General features: G+C 38.4%; 1 protein-coding gene across 3 annotated transcripts in view; it reads right to left on the bottom strand.

Moving 5' to 3' along the window:
* Positions 1-22,545, bottom strand: part of aqr (aquarius intron-binding spliceosomal factor) — a 41,491-nt gene that overhangs the window by 16,955 nt on the left and 1,991 nt on the right. For all 3 annotated transcript variants that reach the window (XM_052580593.1, XM_052580594.1, XM_052580591.1), the window contains exons 7-26: positions 21,723-21,791; positions 21,364-21,464; positions 21,206-21,282; positions 17,919-17,983; positions 17,585-17,701; positions 17,101-17,214; positions 15,796-15,899; positions 15,208-15,310; positions 13,478-13,598; positions 12,261-12,402; positions 11,796-11,974; positions 10,929-11,096; positions 10,500-10,669; positions 8,728-8,969; positions 8,261-8,404; positions 7,884-7,953; positions 6,829-6,939; positions 6,522-6,631; positions 2,230-2,365; positions 519-728 (exon numbers count right to left, since the gene is read on the bottom strand). In XM_052580593.1, the coding sequence (XP_052436553.1) occupies positions 519-728; positions 2,230-2,365; positions 6,522-6,631; positions 6,829-6,939; positions 7,884-7,953; positions 8,261-8,404; positions 8,728-8,969; positions 10,500-10,669; positions 10,929-11,096; positions 11,796-11,974; positions 12,261-12,402; positions 13,478-13,598; positions 15,208-15,310; positions 15,796-15,899; positions 17,101-17,214; positions 17,585-17,701; positions 17,919-17,983; positions 21,206-21,282; positions 21,364-21,464; positions 21,723-21,791 (2,553 nt within the window). The remainder of the gene's footprint in view (positions 1-518; positions 729-2,229; positions 2,366-6,521; positions 6,632-6,828; positions 6,940-7,883; positions 7,954-8,260; positions 8,405-8,727; positions 8,970-10,499; positions 10,670-10,928; positions 11,097-11,795; positions 11,975-12,260; positions 12,403-13,477; positions 13,599-15,207; positions 15,311-15,795; positions 15,900-17,100; positions 17,215-17,584; positions 17,702-17,918; positions 17,984-21,205; positions 21,283-21,363; positions 21,465-21,722; positions 21,792-22,545) is intronic.

Consider the following 22,545-nt stretch of genomic DNA (forward strand, 5'->3'; position numbering starts at 1 on the left):
TTACTAAATTGTGCGCCTTTGATTTTTCTAGAATCTCGAGTATCTTTTGCTGCTGAACTATCCACTAAACTAGTTTATGATAGTATTTTTTCATAGATTGTGATTATATATTTTTTCATTAAATCAAGTTGTGTATATGTAGTAGATCATGTTTAACACACAAAGAGTGATGATCAGGTCAGCACAGAGAAGTATAGAAATTCTATAGAAAAACTAATTTATTTCTGTGATGCACAGCCTCCAGTTTCAGTGTCGCACGATCCTCAGAAATCATTATTTTATACTGATTTACTGCTCAAGACATTTCTGATTATTATCAATGTTGAACACAGTTGCGCTGCTCAGTATTTTTGTGGAAACTGTGATGCATTTTATTTTTCAAGATTCACAGGTGAATAGAAAGTTCAAAAGAAATGCATTATAATAATGTGTCCTTGTTGACCCCAAACTTGAATAGTGGTCTTTATAAATGTAGAGTAGGATAAAATCCACCATAATTAACCCAGTTTGAGCCTTACCTCCAGCTGGGTGAAGATCTTGCGGATGTGGCGGTAGCAGCCCTCGGCGATGTCCATGTCCTCCTGATAGGACTGGCCTTTGAACACCGGCTGAGGAGCGTTGGAGAAGTACTTATGGAAGGGGAAGTGTGACGCCACGTCCTCAGTCTTCACCTCTCGGCCGGGTTTTGGCTTGACTTTACTCATGTATTCCTCCCAGCGTGACATTACCTACAACACCCGAGACACACACACAGATAGATAGCATAGGCGCCTGGGGATTTCATGGGAGGAACTCATTAAGAACACTTGACTGGACACACAGCCTCGTCACAATCCACACTGAATTAATCTGTGATGGTCCGTACAGATCCCCTGAGGTGCTAATATCAATCTCCAGGCCACAGCGTGATGGATCGAACCACAGCGAGAGATAAGAGCAAAACAAATGAAAGCAGACCTGTGTGAAGCTCAGCTCAGATCCACATGTCAATGCTGCGCTACAGACCAGCGGTTATCATTAGTGATGCAGAATGCCATCAAAACTGAAAAGTTTTTAATATAACCGGAAACTGAGACCTAAAACTTTTTTTTTTAGTTCAAAAAAGTTGTACTTCCATCCGTTGAAGTAAACATTGTTCATACGGTGGTTGTAATAACTAGTTTCAATGACAGATTTATTGAAACATACAGCAATAAAGATGACAGGTCGAGTAAAAATATGAATGTGCATGAAAATGTAATACAACGCAATGAGGTTTGTTATCAAACTGACAGAATTGGAAAGCCAAGACTGTGTTTCATATTAGTAGCAGAATTGTAAAATGAATAGATGTGATTAAGATCATTTGATAAAATAGTTGCAGATCATTTTTTATTTTTGTTGGGGGGTGCTTCATATCCTGTTACAGATGCTGCTGAATATACCTCTTTAAATGGTTTCCTGGTGCTCATTGCAACTGACATTATCAGCATCGGCAAGATAAGCTGTGGCAGAAATCTCTCCTCAGAAATATCTACCTCATGCTACCTCAAAACATCCCTATTTTCCAAGACCCTGGTGGTTGAGGTGTTGAACTAAGATTCCAGTTCATGCTGTTTCTCTCTAATAAATGGGATTTATTGGATGGCGGCTCAGATCACTGGGAACTACAACATCCAGGAGCAGCAGCTTCCCTCATGAACAAATGCTTCTCAAGGTCTCACTTTGTGCACGACTCACTCTGGTGCAATATCTTTGACTCACTCCTATTTATTCATAATCTTTAATTATTGTTATGTCTTCTTGTTGCATTTGTATGTTTGCAAATTCCTGCAAGCACACTTGGCAATAAGGCCCTTTCTGATTTTCATGTATATCATATGATGCTTTTTGTTTTATTTGCAGGAAACAAATCATGCAGTAGTGGTACAGCACAGCAAAAGAGAGGCACAACTAAATATAACATTTTTTGGTATAAAAATAAAAGTTTTTTTCAATAAGAATTATAATCATCTGCATTGTAAATTCAACTAATTAATTTAACAGACTGTCAAAAGTCACTGTACGTTACTGCAAAACTTACTACTATTACTTTTTTAATGCTACCTTAGTAAGATAATATTTTATCTACCATATGCAATCTTTTTTCTTCAAATAACATGGGATTTTTTTGCTTTCAGAGCAATCTGAAAGCAGATGCATGAAGCAGATTCTGTGCAGAGGCAGTGGTGTGTGATTGAGGTTGTGCACCTGGTAGAGGTAGAAGTGTCCAGCAGTCTCACAGGTGTAGGAGACGTCACCGGGAACACCCAGACTCTCCTGCAGACGGGCCACCTCCTGCAGGAGCTCCAGACGACGAGACAGAACATAGTTCACTCTTCCATACCTGACACAGACCAGAAGATCATGTTCCATGAAGATATTTTGTAAATGTCTTATTGCAAAAATATCAAAACTTCATTTTTGATTAGTAATATGCATTGCTAAGAACTTCATTTGGACATCTTTAAAGATGATTTTCTCAATATTTAAATTTTTTTGCTCCCTCAGATTCCAGATTTTTAAATAGTTGTATCTCAGACAAATATTGTCCTCCTAACAAACCACACATCAATGGAGAGAGGATTTATTGAGCTTTCAGATTATGCATAAACCTCAATAAAAATTTTTTTTTACTAAAAATAATTACTGATTTTGTGGTGCAGGGCAATATACTGTATATTTATTAGGGGTGTAACGGTACGCAAAAATCACAGTTCGGTATGTATCTCGGTTTTAAAGTCACGGTTCGGTTCATTTTCGGTACAGTACGGGAAGAAATGCAAACATTAAACTGCAGGTTGTTTATTACTATACACTTTTTAACAATTTTTTTACGCTTATTTTAAAATACTTTTTATTCAAGTTTTTAAGTTTATTAAAGTTCTCCACTAAATAAAATACTCTCAGTCTCAAACACTGATCTATATATATTATCGTTTTTATGTTATGTGTAATAAAGTAATGTTTACTTCAGATGTTATCTGCAGTGTTTACGGTCTTTTGGGAAAGGATAAGCGATATATTTAAATCGTTAAGGTGTGTCTGCTGCGCACTGACGACAGAGGTAACTGATCAAACACAAAAAATTGCTTATTTCTTTATCAACATAATTTTTTAGGAATTATTAAACATGAACGTATTAGTATCAGAAATTGATTTTGAATAGATTACAATGAATTATACAATTATGTTGTTAGTATTGCTATATACATGAAAAGCTTAACTTACTATCTTGGAAATAAAGCTTTATAAAGTTTATGTCTTTAAATTACTGTATATAGTCAGTTATTTCTCTGAATAAATTCAGATTTCAGAACGAACACTTTGTAGTTTGTTATATGTGTTGAGGTCGTCTGTCTGATGTTTATCATGTTCATGATGCTCGCTACTGTAATAAACATAGCTTTTTTATAAGTAGGGGAAATTCGCAACATTTAAAAAAATAACCCTTTACATGCCTAGGGTGTTTGCATTGTAATAATGTACAGAAATACTTCAAATTTATAAATTCTGACTTGTTAGGTGATGTTTTCTAATTAAAATCAAACAATTTCCTAATTCAATGGAACGTTTTCGCACACTAGGGATTACCAATATGGCGGCGCGGCGGCTTCACTTTAATGACGTCATGAGCAATCCAGTTCTATATGATAGATCAGTGGTCTCAAACCAATATCATATAATAAAATATAATGAAAAATATAAATGATTACAGTGCACCATTACCAATCCCAGCTTGTAGGCCAGCTCATATTTTAAAAATATAACTTTTCCAAAGTGTAAAGTGCAGCATCAGCCGTTTCAGTTTTTAGACCTGCTCAGATTTCGTTATTGCATTGGCTCGATCGGAATTAAGAGCAAAGGTCTGTTCAAATGCTGACGGGAGCTGCGATTTGAATTACAATAGTTTTTTTTTCCTAGTTGTAGTGAGTTCACACTCACGTGATGCCTTTTGAAAACCTTAGGCTGGTGGCGCACTGGCATATTGCACCTGTCAAATATAGTCAATTTTGCCGTCAATAGACCACCGCTACTTTTTGGGGGAAAACAAACAGATTCCCCCGATACAGAACTCGCTCTAATTTCTTTATAGAAAAAATACACACTCTCTTTGCGGGCCGAGGACTGTGAGAGGTATTTAATGAAGCTACTGGATACGGTGTTTACAGAGGTGTCCCTTTGAAATGGTCGAAAACTGGATTAATAACCCCACGCAGTGGCCAAATATGGTCATCTAACGTTACCATTATCTCGTGGAATCACCAAGTAGCCTATTTATTTTCATTAACACACTCACAGTATAATAAACTAGACGATGAGGCCATGTCAAGAGGAGTCGGTGGTTTACTTGGATCATATTTCATTTGATTTAAGCTACTGACAGTTTTGTTGTAGTTAGAAATACGAAGCTGCTAGTAGCTACGTGATTAACATTAGCTCTCATTAGGCATGCTACCTTGGTTGTTAACTGATTTTACGTTTGAAATATTCACAGGCTAGGACTAAACAATATAAATATTATACAATATCGGTTTGTAATTGTTTCTGACAGGCCTGTACACATCACAAACAATGAAAAACAAAAGGTCCCTGGAGCGAGTTCTGTATCAGAAATCCGTTTGTTTTCCCCCAAAAAGGGGCGTTACCCTTTGATGACGCAAAAGTAGCGTTGGTGTATACTGTTGACAGTGTCTTTTATCAGTAGGCTTTATATTTATGCTCAACATGAAGTATAGAATACCGAAAGCCCTGTACCGAAACGGTCCGGTACGAATACATGTACCGTTACACCCCTAATATATACATATATAAACATTTTAGAAAATAAACTTATTGAACACTTTTATAAAATACAGGATACAAGAAGACATTTAGGGTTTGTTCACACTGCTGTGGTGGCTCTGTTTGCGTAGTTCATTTGAGGGAGTGTGAATGCTGCCACCCAAAACCTGGCGCATCCCAAAAAAGCGGATAGAGACTGAGCGTTATAGTTCACATTACTTTTCTGGTGTTGCATGAACATGAATGGCTAGCATCATGTTACAAACAACATACAAACAACTTGAGATACAAACAAGCCATTAATTCTTTCTCACAGCTCTGTTCAGTTCAGTCGCCCTATTCGGTTTTGGAGGATGCCTGTAAGGTTAAGCCAAATGTGGATTCATTTCTTTCGACAAGGGGACTTCATGAGCTCCATCTTAACATCAGAAGCCTTCTCCCTAAAATTACAGAGATACGTCTCCTCAGTAACAGCAATAAGGTGGGACTTTTGTTTTACTGAGACATGGTTGGACGACTACATTAACCCTCTGAAGTCTAAGAGTATTTGGGGGCCTGGGTTAGGGTTTACTCAACTACAGAAAACAATATATTATGGCTGAAATGATTCCTCAAGTAACTCGATTACAAAAAATGATTGAGGCAAATTCCTGTGCCTCGTAGCCTCTTTTAATTTATTTTAAATCTCATGTCAGGTTCTTTCACAATAATTATTTTAATGTGACAACGCGTTTATGTCACCCACAAAGCGGAAGGAGACACAATCGCTGCGTCCAGAACTTAATTATATATGCAGGTACTGGCGGATACAAGAGGACGAGAGTCTGTACTGCACATGGGATCAAACATTAATGCTGTGTAACGTGGGAACAAGCAAAACAAACACACCATATTTATTATTAACTACATCTGATGTTCAAACATTAACACCAGAAAGCAGCACGTCTGAAGTCATCTGCTTTGACTGAATCACTCATGTTTGTTTTCCACTGCATTCTAGTTTAGGGCTGCGCAAATAATCCAATGCGTTTATCATGTGTATTTCATCAGTAAAGCAGGTTTCTTTGATTAGCAGTAAATCATCTGCTTTCAGATGGAGCAGCATTTGCTACACAGAGCCATAGTTCACTGACAAGCTTCGCAATATTGTGTACATAATCACAGGCGATTCATCGCCGATAATAAACGCGATATTGCGTAACTTGTCGTTCACTTCCATGTTTCAAGTGTAACCAACACTTGCCATCGTTGGGCTGAATTTAAGTTGGACTTGCATTACTGATAAATGCCTTTTCGTTATTGCCACTTTATTTATTTCTGTTTCATGTTGGTATCTTTTTATATTTAAATTAACTACTTTTATGGAGAAAATGTTTGAATGAATTGTAGGAAAATTATTTAGTGGTTATTTATAGCTAGGGTTATGATTTATTGACAAATTAACAAAATAACAATCATAATCAAAGAGTAAAAAAAAATAATCAACAGATTTATCAGGGGAAAAAATGAGATGAGAAAACTGACTAAACAGAAAAATAATTGATAGAAGAAAAAAAAAATCATTTACAGCGACCCTAATTATAAAACATCAAGAAAAAAAAAAGGTTATTGTAATACATGCACAGTAAATCAGAACTGATTTGGCCCGTGCCACTGCGCTGCTAAGTGTCAGTGTGTGTGTGTGTGTGTGTGTGTGTGTTAGAGATATAAAGCTGCACCTGCTGAAATCCTTCTCAGTCTCTAGCTCTTCTTCTCCATGTCCCATACGCAGAAGGTGACGCTCATCGATGTCTAATGCCATGATCTTCTCAAACAGCTGGTTCAGAGCCTGAACGAAACAAACACACACATATTCAAAAAACGGACATACATTAGAGATCGGTAAAAGTGATGTTTTTCCCCTATAGTCCCTATAATTTCTCACAGATGTTGAGATTGGTTTAATGGTCATGATTTAGAGCTGAAGTGACAGATTTGTGATCCTAACTGAATCATTTCTTCAGTAACGGTGCTGTGTGTGTGTACCTGATTCGAGTGTGTGACGATAAGCGTCCTCTGCTCGGGGAAGTTGTGGTACAGGTTGGAGATGATCTGAACAGCCACGTCTGTTTTTCCGGTGCCGGGAGGACCAACAACCTACAGCAAAGAGAGAGAAAGATAAACCCACAGGGAGAGACTGACAGACACAGTCATTACAGACTGAAAACCAGAAACACCAGTAACTGCAGGGAGACACAAATCTCTCTCATTATTGACTGGGAGGAAAATAAGTCATGAGGTAAAGCATAGACCAGAAAAACCTTCAGCATTTCTCACATTATAATAGTTTAGAAAACAGTAAGAACTGCATGTTGCTCTTGATAAAATGAGAAGAACTAAGAGTTAAACTGTCAGAACAAATTCATCTTGATAATGTCAGATAACTTTAATAGAAAGGCATGTAATGAATTAGGTTGAATAGTCGTCAGCTGTTAAATTTAAGTACACTATTAGATAATAGCAATTTAGCTCAACTAAGTACCAAGCAATGCTTAATTCTGTTCAGTCTGTGGTTTACAAAGATCACATTTGAAATTAAAGAAAAAACACTTCAGCAAAACATGCTCAGCTCAAAGTGTCAGGTTTTATTTTGCTATCCTCACTTAAAGTGTCCTGCACCCACAGGCACATATCTACACACACACACACACTAACAAATGATTGAAACACTAGTGTTTTCAGCAGTTAAAATAATGCTTTATGTCAGATATTTCTATCTTTTGCTGTAGTGTGTCAGTAGTAAATATAGTTTAGATTTCCAAACATTAATTTAGTCATTAATAGTAATAATGCAGTGAGATGTTTGTGCTGCACACAGAGATGTGATCTGATCATCATCAGTCTGTCTGGAGTGACATGAAGAAACTGAGACAGACTCAATCCAGAACAACTGTGTCTCCGAGACGCTTCAAGACCGGTCTTGTAAAATGAAATTGAAACACCATTTTTTTATCTGGTGAAAATACTAGTGTTCTAATACTTTTAGCCACCACTTGTATATATAAATAAGAACCGTTTTAGGTGTAACAGAGATGTCTTACCATAGTAAGTCCTGGCTGCATCCCTGCACGAATGGCTTCAATCTGGGTTGGTGTAAACTGGATTGTGTTTCTGTTTGAAGTGGACAACAATGGACGTCATTGTTTCCATCACAGGAAATGTTTATACATATATTATATAATTCATATAATATGAAGCTGGTCACATGTTTAGAACAAATTGGATTATGCACTTTCTCCGCAGCAGCTCAGTCTGTGTCCTCCGCTATATTTTCATATGTGCTTGTATCTATATCTATATAAACCATATTCGCACATCGTTAAAACAACAGTTACGATATATATATTGCGCACCCCTAGTTGGAGTGTCTAAAAGGCTGGTCCCTGAACCAGTGACTGTGAGCATGAGCTCCACACACCTCTTGGGCTGGTTGTAGGGATACGGGCCTCTGTTGGGAATCACATGAGGCTCCACCACCAGCGGGAGATCTTCCTCATCTGGCTCCTCCTCCTCATTCGCTTTACGCTTTTTACCCTTCGCATTCAGTGCAGGGAATCGAATTCTGGTAGAGAAAAGAGAAGTAATTTCAATCTTTACACAACTATTCAACATTTGGAAGGAGCGTATTGACTGGACGAACCTTTCTCAGTCTTATGCCTTCCACAGAATATATATATACACATTTAAACCACTTAATGACTGCTAACGGGATGTGAAGAGACTTTAAAATCAGCAGAACAATAAATGTTTCTGAAGACAATCACCTACGGCACCTTCCTTTTATTTGAATGCATGTTAAAATGTATTTCATCTTGTGATCAAAGCTAAATCTTGCACTGTAAAGCAGGAATACGCAGCATTTGTCCAATAATGATGATTCCTGACCTGAAGGGCGGGATCTGTCGAGCGGGATCTTCCTCGGTCACCTTCACCGTGTGATTGGGGAAGCAGGACTTCAGGTGCTCGATGGACAGGAAGGTGTCGTTGAAGTCCAGAGAGGAAATCTGGTTCGGCATCTTGGAGTAATGGGCACTTCCAGGATCTCCGTAACCCAGAATGATGTCGTGAAGCCAGTCGGGCACCACACACTCGGTGTTCATCAGGTTACGGATGGTCTCCAACACGGCCTGCACACAACCAAACAGATCCATTTCTGATCCTTGGGGATGGTCCAATCAACAAACCTCTGGTGTTTTGTGTTGATTAAAAGAAAATATCTACTTCCAGTCTGATTAAGCGCTTCATTTATTAGCATCATTAATACATTTATTTTTTTTAAGCTTTATTAATATTATAACAATCTACCATTTACTATTTAGAAAATGTTATTTTAGTGATAATCATTGAACACATTCTCACCACAGAATTTACTCAAAGAACTGCAAGATATAAAAAGAATAAAGACATAATTGACAGAACAATTTACAATTGACTTTCCATTGTCGGAAGCAAAAAAAAAAAAAAAGGAAACCGGGTCCATATTCACAAAACATCTTAAGGCTAAAAGTAGCTCATAATTCACAGATTTAGGATACAAGTTGTAAAAATAATGGGTGTGTCAGTCCTAAATGTGGGACTCCTACATTTTTGCTCTAAGAGTACTTCACAAAACGCTTTAGTGCTTTAACTAGCTCCTAAATCTGTGAGAGTTTAGGAGCAGTGAAGAGGAGTCCTAAGTCGCTAAGACTGAACCACAGTTGCCAGCAATCTGCCTCACGACTAGTTCTGCAACAATGCGTCGACGTCATCGTTTACACCGGAGAAAGTTGCATTTTATCACAAAAACAGAGACCACTGTTATCAAAAGTATGGGAATACTTATGTGAACGGGCCCTTAAAAGACAGCGCGCCGCGAGACAACAGTCACAAACCACCCAGCCACCCCGAATCAGCTCCAGATCTCTGGAAACCATGCTAAACCATAGCAGAACCCTGACTACATTTTATGGTTTCTGATGCTAAAGAACATTTCATGACGTCTCCGACAACTGTAAATGTATGGCTACTGTGGTTTTATTATAAACGCTATCATAAACTCATATTTACCATAGTAAAATCATTTTCTTTGCCTCATTATTTTATACTGTAAAAACTTCAACCACATTGGTTGAAAATGAATAAAGGTTGAAATATTATATTAGAAGTTGTACTTATATATATTTTTTGTAAAGTTATCCAAAGGATTAATTAGCTAATTAAAAAAGGGACATTAGATTAATTATTTATTGTAAATAATCGTTAGATTAGTCGACAGAAAAAAAATTATCATTAGTTGCAGCTCTACTCATAAACATAAACATTTCAGAAACATTTGACCATGATGAGCTTTTAAAAAGATATCGCCTTTGGTTTTGGAGGTTATCCCAACTCCAGATTACATCCTTGTTTTCATTAACCAGCTGGACAAGAAGTAACAGCGGTTTTCTTTTACGTTTGCATGTCTTACGATCAGTCATGATTACTCTACTCTGTTAATTAAAAGGCTGTTCATTTATTTGTTTATGGCAACATACTCTCAGCCAATCACTGTGTGCATAGATAATAGGCTATATTGCAATTTATTGTCACATAGATCATAGAAAGGCCAATCGAATCTTCTGCTGCCGCTCAACAGTGTGAGTGTGTGTACTGGAGGCATATACGGGGAGTCGTCTGACCTTGAAGTTGTTCTCTTTGGGTTTGCGTCTCATGATGATGTTGAAGGTCTCGTAGGGGTCTTCTGCTCCGTTCTGGATGCTGTTGGTCATGTCCTGCTGGTACTGGTTTGGGTCGAGCCATATCCGAAACGTCCTGGTGTCACCTTTTAATTTGGGCTTCGGATCGGGACCTTTGCACAAATAAAACCATAAATTAGTCACAAGATGATTGCTCATTTGTGAAATCGCTCTGGGTAAAAACCTCCAGAAACAGTGAGGACCATCCAGAGATTCAGGTTTCAACATTGAGCAGTAAATCATCCTATGAAGATCATGTGACACTGAAGACGGGAGGAATGATGCTGAAAATACAGCGGCACATCACAGAAATACATTGCATTATCGTATATTCCCACATTCTGTTCATCACACGGTTGAGTGAACTCTGACCTTCCTCTATGACGCGGCCCTTATCATCCAGCATGCCCTGCACCTCACAGCCTCTCACGTACACCAGCCCGGCCTGATCCACAAACGGCTGCCGGCGGTCAAAGCGTGTGCCGTAGAGCAGGTTGGGCCGCACCGTGATCAGAAAACACACGTCGTGCTTCCGCAGCCCTGCAGAAACCAGCGAAGATGTGAAGAGATGCAAGGAAGAACACTTACACTGATTTAACTGATGTGATCAGCTTCACTGGTACATTAACATGTCAGATACAAATTAAACATTCAACAATATAATACATTGATTTTCCAACTCAATCTCAAGTCCTGATGCAAAAAGGTTGTTTCTTAGGAATATAGAATTGGGCAAATACTTCAAACAGTTTGTCAAATAAACTATTATAGTTTTCATTAATATTTTGAATTAACATTAAAGTTTTATATTTTCTCTTCTCATTATAATTATGGTTGCATTTTTAGCAATTGTGTTGTGTATTTCTGTCCTTTTTATTAGATTTTTTAATATTAGTTTTATTTGGTTTTAGTTATTTTAGTACTTTCAAATAAAATGAAATAACTTTAAATTAAACTTCTTCTCTATGCTAACAGACACAGATTCCTACCAGTACGACTCAAAGCTGAAAACATTATCATAAGCTAACCACTGTGAATCAAGCTAAGGTAAAGAGATAGCTTTGGACACTGGATGGACATGTACTTGCTCAAAAATTGATTTCGGATCATTTTTAACCAAAAAAGGTACGGACTGTTATTAATGATAATAACCATGATACTGCTGGGTGCTTTCAAGGGTGTTGTGAAAGGTTTAAATGTGCTGCTAATGCTTGCAGAGACAGGGTCAGTCAGCTTTACCCTCCCATTCGTTTTTGATGTTACTCCGGATGTTGAGGTTAATGGTGACGTCAGCTCGGACACGAGCAGGCCAGTTCTCTCCGATGTTTGGCTTGGCCACCTCCACGATAGAAAACGAGGCTATGGTCTGTGCCATCCTAGCCCATCCTCCAAACACCACTCCTCCGTACTCGGACTGCCTGCGGGACACAAGTACACACACACACACATAAACAAGACCTTCACGCAGTTAGCATGCATGCTGTACAGGAGCTTCAAAACTGACAGTAACTTAAGCTAGAAAAAGTATCCTGTGTGTATCCACATCGAGTATCTCAACATTAAAAAGTTTATCAATTAAAACATTCATGAAAACTGCCCCTTGATGAAGTCCTGAGGGAATTCATGGGAAATGGCCTTTAGATGTTCATTTGAAATCTAGATCTTTTGTTAAAATGCTAAAAATGTTTTGCACTGAGAACAAACCATGGCTTCATCCGTAACACGATGTCCTCGATGTCCTGCCGGATTTCATAGGTGGACTCCAGACGGAAGAGGTTGAAGTTTCTCAAGAGATAGTCATGCAGGGTCAGAAACTGCAGGTTCAGCTTGGGGAGAGCTAAACAACCTGCAGAGTCACACAAAAAAGGGCAATTATAAGCATTCTGATTGACCAATCTGAGCGTAGTGTTTACCTGAACGCTAAATAAAGTGACGGGGTTGATAAACAGGTTTATATATCACAAGATTTTGATTGGATTTCCTCTTTTGACAAGCACACACTGCATGAATATACAGAGTTTCCTGCTGTTGTCGCATGCTGTTTTAAAAAGCACAGGTGATATTAATCTACTTCGTGTTCAAATTAGGTGACGACCAGCACATGAACTGTTGTGCAGTGCTGCTCACTTAAAAAAAAGTGCCCTTTCCGACACAAAAAACAAGGACTCTGAGTGAAAGGGGAGTTTTATAATGGCATGATACTTATTCATTACACTTTATTCACCAGGAAGAACAGCTCGTACTGTGCGTCACACGTCATTACGCTAGTTCTACGTCACTGCACATGCGCAGTCCTTTCCAGTTTGGGTTTTCAATCCGATCGATCGAGTGTTTGTTTACATGTGACTTTATTCTGATGTGTTTGGGGTCTTATTAAAATCAGATTAGTATGGTCCATGTAAATGCAGCTAGTGTTTTGGTTAAGTTTTCATTAAACTAAATTAAAGTGTTACAATCAATTTCATTTAATAGATTTCTAAAATAAAAACAGATGTATAATTTTTTTCTAATTGCACATAACTTTATTATCATACTTCAATTCTTTGTTGAAACAAACATTTCACTCATTCAAAACGGCTTCAAGCCAAAAATCTATTTCCAGAAGATTCCTTTCAGTTGCAAAAATGTAGATGCATCACTATTAAAATGTAATTGTCAAATATAACTACAGGATAATTCTGTCTTGATTTACCAAACCAATTTTTTCCTGTAGAACAGGCAGCTTTTTTTTTATTTATTTTTTTTCACAATTTTGCACAAACGGACACAATCATGGCATCAGTTGAGCATGGTGTTAGGGGATAGTTCACCCAGAAATGTAAATTCTGTCATTATTTCTTCTAATTTCCTCTAATGTTATTAATGCAAAGGTATATGCCATAATAGTATGATGTTAGATGGTGAACTCCTCAGATTCCCACCTTCTCCAGAGTAGTACTCGGTGGGAACGATGTTCTGGTCCCAGATGATACTCTCGGTGGGGTACAGAGGCATCTGGTTGAGCTGCTCTATCTGGGAGATTCGTCTCTCGTGGCGGGACACCTGGACAGAAGTGAGGAGGGTTCATGGGGTTAGTTTAGTCTTGGACAGCTCCTCAATTATCACCCAATCATCTGCCCGCTGGACAAAGCATGCTGGGTAAACCTGTATAAGTCATGTATCGCAAACCGAGTAGTTCAAATGCCACAGTCTCAAAACTTTCTTAAAAGAAATTGTTATACGCAGTGCATGCATAATGAACTGTCTGAATGAACTTTTCCTGTACATCCTGATGGCTAGAAAACCTTTCTATTAAGTTTCTGTTCAAATCCTAATTAGCTAACGCTGTGAGACTACTCTGCTGAGAAAACATTAAACATTTTCAATGAGAAAACGAGTCGGCAGGCTCACGTGGGACGCAGCTTTGAGGAAATCAAATGAATTAATCAGGAGTGTTTGGGCAGCTTATCCTGTTGAAGCTTAATTAAGTGTTTTATCTGGTTTGTGACCTGCTCTGACTCCATTGTGGGCCGCAGCACAAGCACATAACCAGATTTCAGCTGCTCAACACACAAATGAGCGCCTGACACCGGCTCCATCAACACAGCGACAGCATTAAAGAGGAAATGCTCGAGTTCTTGATGAGATTAGGAGGGAGTAAATAACACACTGAAACAGGACCACCGATGGGCCTGAGAAAATACACTATAAGAGTCAGAATTAAAGCCATTCACAGCCTCGAGCACTTAGCAATCATCAAAAACCTTTTAAACATGTTTGTCCCTCAACAATAAATCTCTGTGAGCAACGCTAAAAAAACTACATGGGTGAACTATCCCTTTAAACATCTCTATCTGATTACTACTGTTAGACCCACCTGAAAAACCTAAAAGCATTGTTTACTTTGTTCTATTGCTTGCAATGTGTTCATTTTCTTTTTCTTGTTTTTTACTGATCGTTCACTAGCTTTTAAAAATGTTTGAACTTTACATTAGTAGTTAAGCTAGTAGTTTTTATTTTGGGGAAACAAAACTGGAATCTAGAACTGGTATCTAAAATTCTGGTTAGAATACAAGATTACATGGGTCAAAAAAAAACAAAAATATAATAACCTTTTCAGCGGGAATAAATCTGTATTTCACAAAGCATGCATGGAATAAATGCATGTTTAAAATCCCCAGAGTGCATTTTTATAGCATGTGAGAACATATAAAAAAATCTGCTTGCAAGAATACATGATCTATTGGGAAGCAGAAATATTGTCCTTTGACATCATCTCTGTGCATGTCTAAAAACTTTCGTTTGGATGTCTGGTGACACACACATGTGCTGGAAAACAAGGTCTGAATAGCTGTTTGTGAGAATTGTGTGAATGTGGAAAAATGTTCTCAATCAGAAGTGTGTGAAGCTATGTCGTAAGCTTTAAACAGTCACAATAATGTGCCATTTGTTGCTGTTAAATTAGATAAGCCTGTTTTTAATTATTACTTGTCAGTACTGAACAAAACATATTTACGGTCTACATTTCTCTCAGGTCCCCTGAGATCTTGAATTTGTTTGGCAAGCTACATTTGATGCATTCTGGTGCTGCCTTAGAATCTGGCCACTACAAAGTACAGCAGGAAAAAAGGAAACCCTTTTATATGCTTGTGGTATTTTAAGAGATCCCTACCAGTAGCTCCAGAAGGAATTCTTTATGGTAAGATGTATCTTGTCCATCAGGAAGCTCAGGGAGGAGACACAGGTATGCGGACACCCGGTGGAGGGTATTGGGACTACAAGCAGACAGAAGAACAGACAAAACTGAGTCACAGATGAACAAAAGCACACAGAGCCAATTCAAAGCAGCACCTCTAAGCAGCTCAAGAAGACATCTCCATTATTATGCACATGTAATTTATCTAACATGTCATAAAAATCATATACAACCAAAAAAAAAAAAAATCCATTTCACAATTTAAGTGTCTATTTTCAAACTATTAGCCACTAATTTCTTGATTTGTAATGTTCTCAGTATCTTGGTTAAGGAAATATTCCGAAAATATTTTTTTTTTATCGTATTTAGCAATTAACTGAAGAAATAATTGACAGATGAATTGATTATTAAAAGAATCATTAGTAAAACATGATTGTGGGAACCCCATGTGGAGCTAAGGGACTTTATCAGCAAGCTCTGGCAGGAGCCATTAATCTAATGGAGCGTATCTCTCTCTCTCTCTGAAGAGAGAACACATCATCACACTTAACTGCTGTTACTCACCTGAGATGGCCGAAGTGTTTGGTGAGGGACTCTCGCGTGTCCACAGCGGCCACATTAGACAGGGCAAAATCACTGAGCTCAGGGAAATGAGCGAACGCTGCTCTCTGAAAGACAAACACCAGTCAGAGAACTTCTGAAACATCCCACAGATTCAATAATCATAGAGCAATGAATCATCACAAACCACATGACTGCTCCAGAACAGACTCGGGTGGCTACCAATACACCAAAAGTGATACAAGAACCAACTTCTCCATTACTGAACCTGAGTGTTGCACATAACTTCAGACCACTGGATTTAGATCATCTGCTTGGGGCTTCTATGCCTAAAATATTCATTTAGGTAAAGGGCCATACTACATATTAATACATACTAGTTATTTATAGGAGAAATACTGGTGGTCCTGTGGCTTAGTGGTAGAGCATTGCATTAGCAGCGCAAAAGGTTATGGGTTCAATTCCCAGGGAACACACATCCTGTTAAAAAGATGAATAGCCTGAATGCACTGTAAGCTGCTTTGGATAAAAGCGTCTGCTAAATCCATAAATGTAAATGTAGATCAAATACAGTGCACAATATAATAAGAGTACAATTAATTAGCAGTAAATCCCCATCAACTGCTTTCCAATGGAGCTGCAGTTAATACACAGAGCCGTAGTCCACTGACACGCTACACTATATAGAGTTCATTTATGAAGATGAATTGCAGTTGATGGGGATTTACTACTAATCAAGGAACCGACTTTACTGACGAGATGCACATGATCATATCCTTCAATATATTATCCAGCCCTATTGCTGGGCAATTCTTACATTTTTTTTTTTTTTGCGATTAATCATGATCAAAAACTAATAATGCATTCAAAAGTAGTGAATTGTGCACTTTTTATTTTAAAAGTAGGCCTACTGCTATATGAACTAAAGTGTAATAACATTTGGTTTGCAAACGCTTTTTATAGCAGTGTTTCTTTTACATAGAAGCTAAAATATTTTATGTGGCCTGAATCTCAACTTATAACACAAATGTAGTTCAATTAAATAAAAAACAAGCTATTTGTCACTATCAGGACATTAAAGTTTTTATAGAAAATATTTTATAGCTTGTTATAGAATAAGTTATGCTCAGAGTCCAGAGCCTTGATCATAACGTTTCTACAATATTTAGTAGTAGCTTACTAATAAAAAACTGTTATCGCACAATCAAATAATTGTCGGAGTTAATCAATTAATTCTTAAATTCAAACCATGTATAAATCCCTCAGATGAGTGTGAGGGACTGATGAGGGTGTGTGAGAGACGGTTACCTGTAGAGAGGTGATTCTGTCGTAGTGAAGTGTGGTCATCTCTTTCTGTGTGAGTGCATTTCCTGTCTGATCACTGATCTCAAAGCCGGTGTAGAACTTCAACATGTCCAGGAGCTGAACACAACAACAATCAACAGTTCAGTATCTCTACATCTAACAGACGCCGTACTCTGTGTGCATTTATTGTGCCTAGGCCTGCTGTCATAGTTTTCGTCTTACTAATGTAAAGCATTCTTACGTTTGCAGAAAGGAGCTATTGTAATACGCTTGCAATAACCATAGTACGTTAAATAATGAAAGCAGTGGCAGTGGTTGAAAAGGCTTTACAATTTGGGAAAATATTTACAGATTTTTATGCAAAAAAATTGTGTTTGCCATTTAAAAACTATAAAAAGCCTAGTCTGCTGTGCTTGTTTGCAGGGATGTACAATTTGACCAAGCGACTAAGTACAGAGAAACAAAAGAGGAAGGCACAGTGCTGTACCTGGCAGAAGAGGTGACCCTCTTTCTCCCGGTCTGTGAGGTGAGACAGCTGGCAGTTGACCACCAGATGGGCGTCATCCAACACGGTGTTGAACCAGCGGCGGGTCGGGAGGAGAGCCTGGCCAAGACCGGCAAGGTTAGAAACATGTTCACGTCATGGTGCAATGGACAAAGTGACAGATCATGTCTTCTGTATTCTGATGCACATCCGAGTGTAATGGATTATCAGAAAAGTAGAAATGCATCAGCTGTTGATTGGATGTTAAGATGTGGGTGTGGCACTCAAAAGTTGAGGCAGATGAGCACAAGGGGCAGGGTTTGGAATGCCAACTCACCTCCAGGTCAATCATGAACTCGATGAATCTCTCACAGTAGTGAACCTTCTCCACTGGGACGGCGCCTAGAGCAACATCAACCACAAAACACATCAAAGCGGCGAGGACACATCTCATTTCACACACAGACAGACAAACATGGCATTCTGGGGTGGATGCTGGATCTGCGTTCAGAGGGAAATGCAGTGAAGAGAGAGTGTGACAGTATTGTGATGGTCTCATAAACAGTGTGTGCCACACCATCTCCAGACTGAACAGGTGGATGATGGGAGGGGGGAACGTGGGCCTGTGTTAGCAGAGCGGTGAGAGGAGCCCACAGGAGAGCATCAGCTGCTCTGAAGCTGGGTCATGTCACAGGACGGTGAAAACAGAGAAAAATAAATCACTGCCTGAGGGGCGGCAGGAAGAACGAGGCCTTATGGGTAACAGAAATCAGTCCCATCTTAACTTGTAGCACAAATGCAGGCGAGGTCTTTTAGTGTCTTTGTCCAAACATCCCCTTCAGCTGCTGCTTCATCTGTCTTTTTGTGGGCAAATTCTTACTGATTTTTATCAAGCAAACTTAAGAATTTGTTTGATTTCACTAACTAAGACCATGCCACAAACCAGCTACAAAACTGGGGAAGAGTAGAAAGAGGATGAGGGGGTCGAGGGAATGGGATGATGGTCAGGATGATCAGGGCATCTTGAATTGATGGCTCAGGGAGACTCAGGGTGGGGGTACCGTCTCTAGCATATATTTAGGCCAGACAATGAGGACCTCCTGATACAACCTGATAGAGACATAATGTGGGAGAAGGTTGGCTGAATGGATGAAAAGGGAGGCGTGGCCCTGCTCCCGAACTTTAGTTAATATCAATTAACTCCAAATTGTTAGTAGTATTTCCAGATGAACACTGACTGAACTGAAGCAGCTTGGATTTACGTAATACTCTATCAATCATAAACTCAAGAGCTGCTTCAAGTGTTTCTATCAGATGAGCGCATCAGGTCAATTCTTGGTTGTCTCTCCCTTTTCAAGAGAGGAATAAAAGTCTTATTCAGACTATATTTACGTCATCTGGTGCTGATGGCCCAAACCGTGTCTGTCATCCCATTGGGGCTGTTGCGATTGAGAGTTTCAGTGCTGGGTAGCAGCACAGAGCACCAAAGCGCCACCTCAACCACAAAGTGATAATGTGATTGACATTGGCTGCGAGCTGTCCGCTGCTGGAGAGAGTGTCGCTGCATGTTGGGGTGCAATGTGCGGTAGCAGAACAGAGAAAGGAAATTAATTCATTACAGGTGACTCGTGTCCCGGGAACAATGAATGCAGGGGCAGATCTCCTGTCAAGGGGGAATGCTCTGTACAGGAAATGGACTCTCCAAACTCAGGTAGTGAACCAGTTGTTGTAGAGGTTTGGCCGAGGTGCCCTAGATTTCTTCACCTTGCTCCAAAATACTCATTGTCCTCTATTATTCTCTCTGATGGGAGACGGTGCATCTATTGCACAAAGACCTCCTATCACAAGCGCATGGAGAGACTTTTCAACCGGCAGCGGACAAAGTGGCTCTTTGGGCCTGGCCTGTGAGAGGTTGAATTTAAGTGTTACGGGTTTGCCTCTGAGGATGACTGAAACTATTCAAAATGAGAGAGCGGTTTCGATGCACTCTGCATTTGGCGGCAAATGGAATGAGTTTGAGCTTTGAGCAAACGCAAAATGTTCCTTTTCACTGTTTGGTGGCAGAGGTGTTGTGTTTTCTGCAAGAACTTTTAGGTGAGGGCCTAAACATCGATGTCTTTGGTAGCGTTCAAATTAGAGAAAGTCATTTTGAAAGTAATTGAGACTTCAAATAACATTTGCATCGATTGCATTGTTCTGCCAATAGATTATTTATCATTGAATCATTCATTCAAGAGATTTATTCAAATACACGAAGAAGACAAGTGAAGTAAAACAGCAGTATTTATCCAAGAGAAGCATTTATGAGTCATTAATTCTTTCATTCAAACCACTTTTCGATAAGTTAAATGTTAAATACTGATGTATTAAATATTATATTTGAAATACATATAACAATTCAAATTAATTAAATGCTTTTACATAGACTGCAGCCATTTTTGGACACACATTATTTCGTTTATTTCAGAATCGTGATCTCTATTTGATAAAAACATATTGTTAAGTTTGGAAATGATTACATCTGTCTTTATTCAATACATTATGACTTTTGGAGTTTACAATGCTTTAGCATTATCGGAAATGTTTGGACCACACAAATCGGAAACAATGCAGCCTCTAAAGAAATCTAGAATGAATAAATAGTTCTGTTATATTAGGACAGATAATAAACTCTGAATCAGTGTCAGACGAACTGTCAAGAGACCAAGAGACATCGCTCTCTGCTCCTCCATCAGACTCTGCATCATCAATGTTTTCAAGCAAGGATGAAATCTCAGTGACAGTCATTTTCTTTCTTGTTGCCATTTTGACGGTAAAGCTAAGTTTTAGCTTAGCAAAAGCATACAAAACTGCCAGAGAAAGGTTGCTAGGCAACAGCTACGCACATCTTTAACGGCGGGAAAAAGCGCTGAGGAGATACAACGCCTGTAATATGTGCGGTCAAATTGCCCGCTATGGCCATTCAAGGTAGAAATACTCAGAACTCTTTTGTGTTTTGTAATTTTAATAAAATAACAATGTTAAAATAAAATTTACATTAATTTAAGAAAAGTCATGGAACTGTAGTTATATGGGTATTATTTCAACAAAGTTATTACATTGCAAATCTTTAAAACGGTCAAAATGACTGCCTTGGTAGTTCTAGTGTTAATTTGCACCAAAAATTTTTTGTGCATATCTTCAAGTATGAGCTCCATATTCCATATTGTCTATATTATCACTATGTCAGACTATAAGCCATCAAAGCCTGGTGTATTGAATATGATACTCAACAAAAAAAACAAACATGCTAGATTAGATTTTTCTGACTTATTTCTAATATTAAGCTTTACGAAGTTAAAATAGAACAGCTATTTTAAATGGAAATATTTCACAATATGACAGTTTTTGTGACCAAATTAATTTAGTCTTGGTAAGCATAAAAGACTTCTTTCAGAAACAAAAAAACACATACACGCATACATAAACACACCTATATGTGTGTGTGTGTGTGTTTTATACTGTAGGGGAAGGCATAAATACAATCAATGATATTTAAAGCCAAATATATATATATATATATATATATATATATATATATATAAATAATCACCCAGAAACGCTGGTGTGAATAAACAGGTTTACCTGCTGCAGGGATGGACATGAGCACCACCAGGAATTTCTTGATGAGGGAAGCGAGAAAGGTGCGCTCCTTCTTAGCTCTGTGGAAACACAGCTCATGAGACTCACAGGACACAGTTTGGAGGTGTTTCAGGTTTATGGGGCGTGAGGCTGTGTCTTACTGCTCCATCTCCAGCGGCTTCATCTTCTCATAGTTCTTCTTAATGAGGTTCCAGAACTTCTGCAGTTTTGGGACCTTCTTCAGTTCCTGCTGCAGCCTCGTCTGAATAACCACAAAATCCGGAGTCACTTTCAAAAATCTCAAATCTCAAAACATCAAGTATCCATGCATGAAATATATAGTAATGCATAAAATGAAAAATAATATGTAATAGTGCATAAAAGATGTAATAAGACAAAGTTATACTGAGTATAATATTGAGTTTTTGTACTGTAACGCATTCATTTTGTAAAATATGGCTGATGTAATGGACAGCAGGATATAACGCTCATATAGGACATGAAACGCAGTAATATTCACCGGCAGCAGACACATCCACATGGGCAGAGAGACCAGCTTCTGCACCTGCTCACGGATCAAGTCCACTTCCTGTAGTCACAAAGAAAGAGAAAAATATCTTCTGTTAGTTCTGCTTTAACAGGGATGAAGCTGAACCTCATATCACATTAGTTTAAATACAGAGCTTTTGAAGACATTTCTTTTTTTCAGTTTGTGTTGCTGATCACTGGATGCAACCTCTATATATTATAGTTCAAATCAAACACTGTTGTATCATCAATGTCCATGTGCTCCTGCCACTTACTAATGCTACTTGTCTTCTGTATGTGGGAAAAAACAAACAAAAAAAATGCACTTACCATTTATTTCCAAATACAATCAAATTCTCAAACAGAAAAAAACGAGAGTGAAAATGCAGATTCACTACAGGTGTAATTTTCTGCACTGGATCCTCTCACAGCATCTGTACTTGCACTATAGAAAGCATTCATCAGCTCATGACTCGTTAATAATGCAGAGTTCAGTCATGACGGATGCTCTCTGACCACAGCATGATTGCACCATCCCTAACATTTAATCAGGGACATTATAGGCCTATGATGGTCTTTCTATTGATACTCAAACAGAAAACCTTCCTCCACAGTGCATGCATAAGCAGAAATACACATGATTAGCATACAAACACTAGACAAACTCATCAACAATGCAAATGCACCATCTGCTTTAGAATGGGGAGACAGCATGACTTAAATTAGCAACAACCCAAAAATAGACTAACACATCTTTGAATTTAAGTTGTCATTATAACTGCTATTTGGTGTCATTTCTAAAGTGTTTTGCACTT

The sequence above is a fragment of the Carassius gibelio genome, chromosome B17, assembly GCF_023724105.1.
Source record: "Carassius gibelio isolate Cgi1373 ecotype wild population from Czech Republic chromosome B17, carGib1.2-hapl.c, whole genome shotgun sequence".
NCBI lineage: Eukaryota > Metazoa > Chordata > Actinopteri > Cypriniformes > Cyprinidae > Carassius > Carassius gibelio.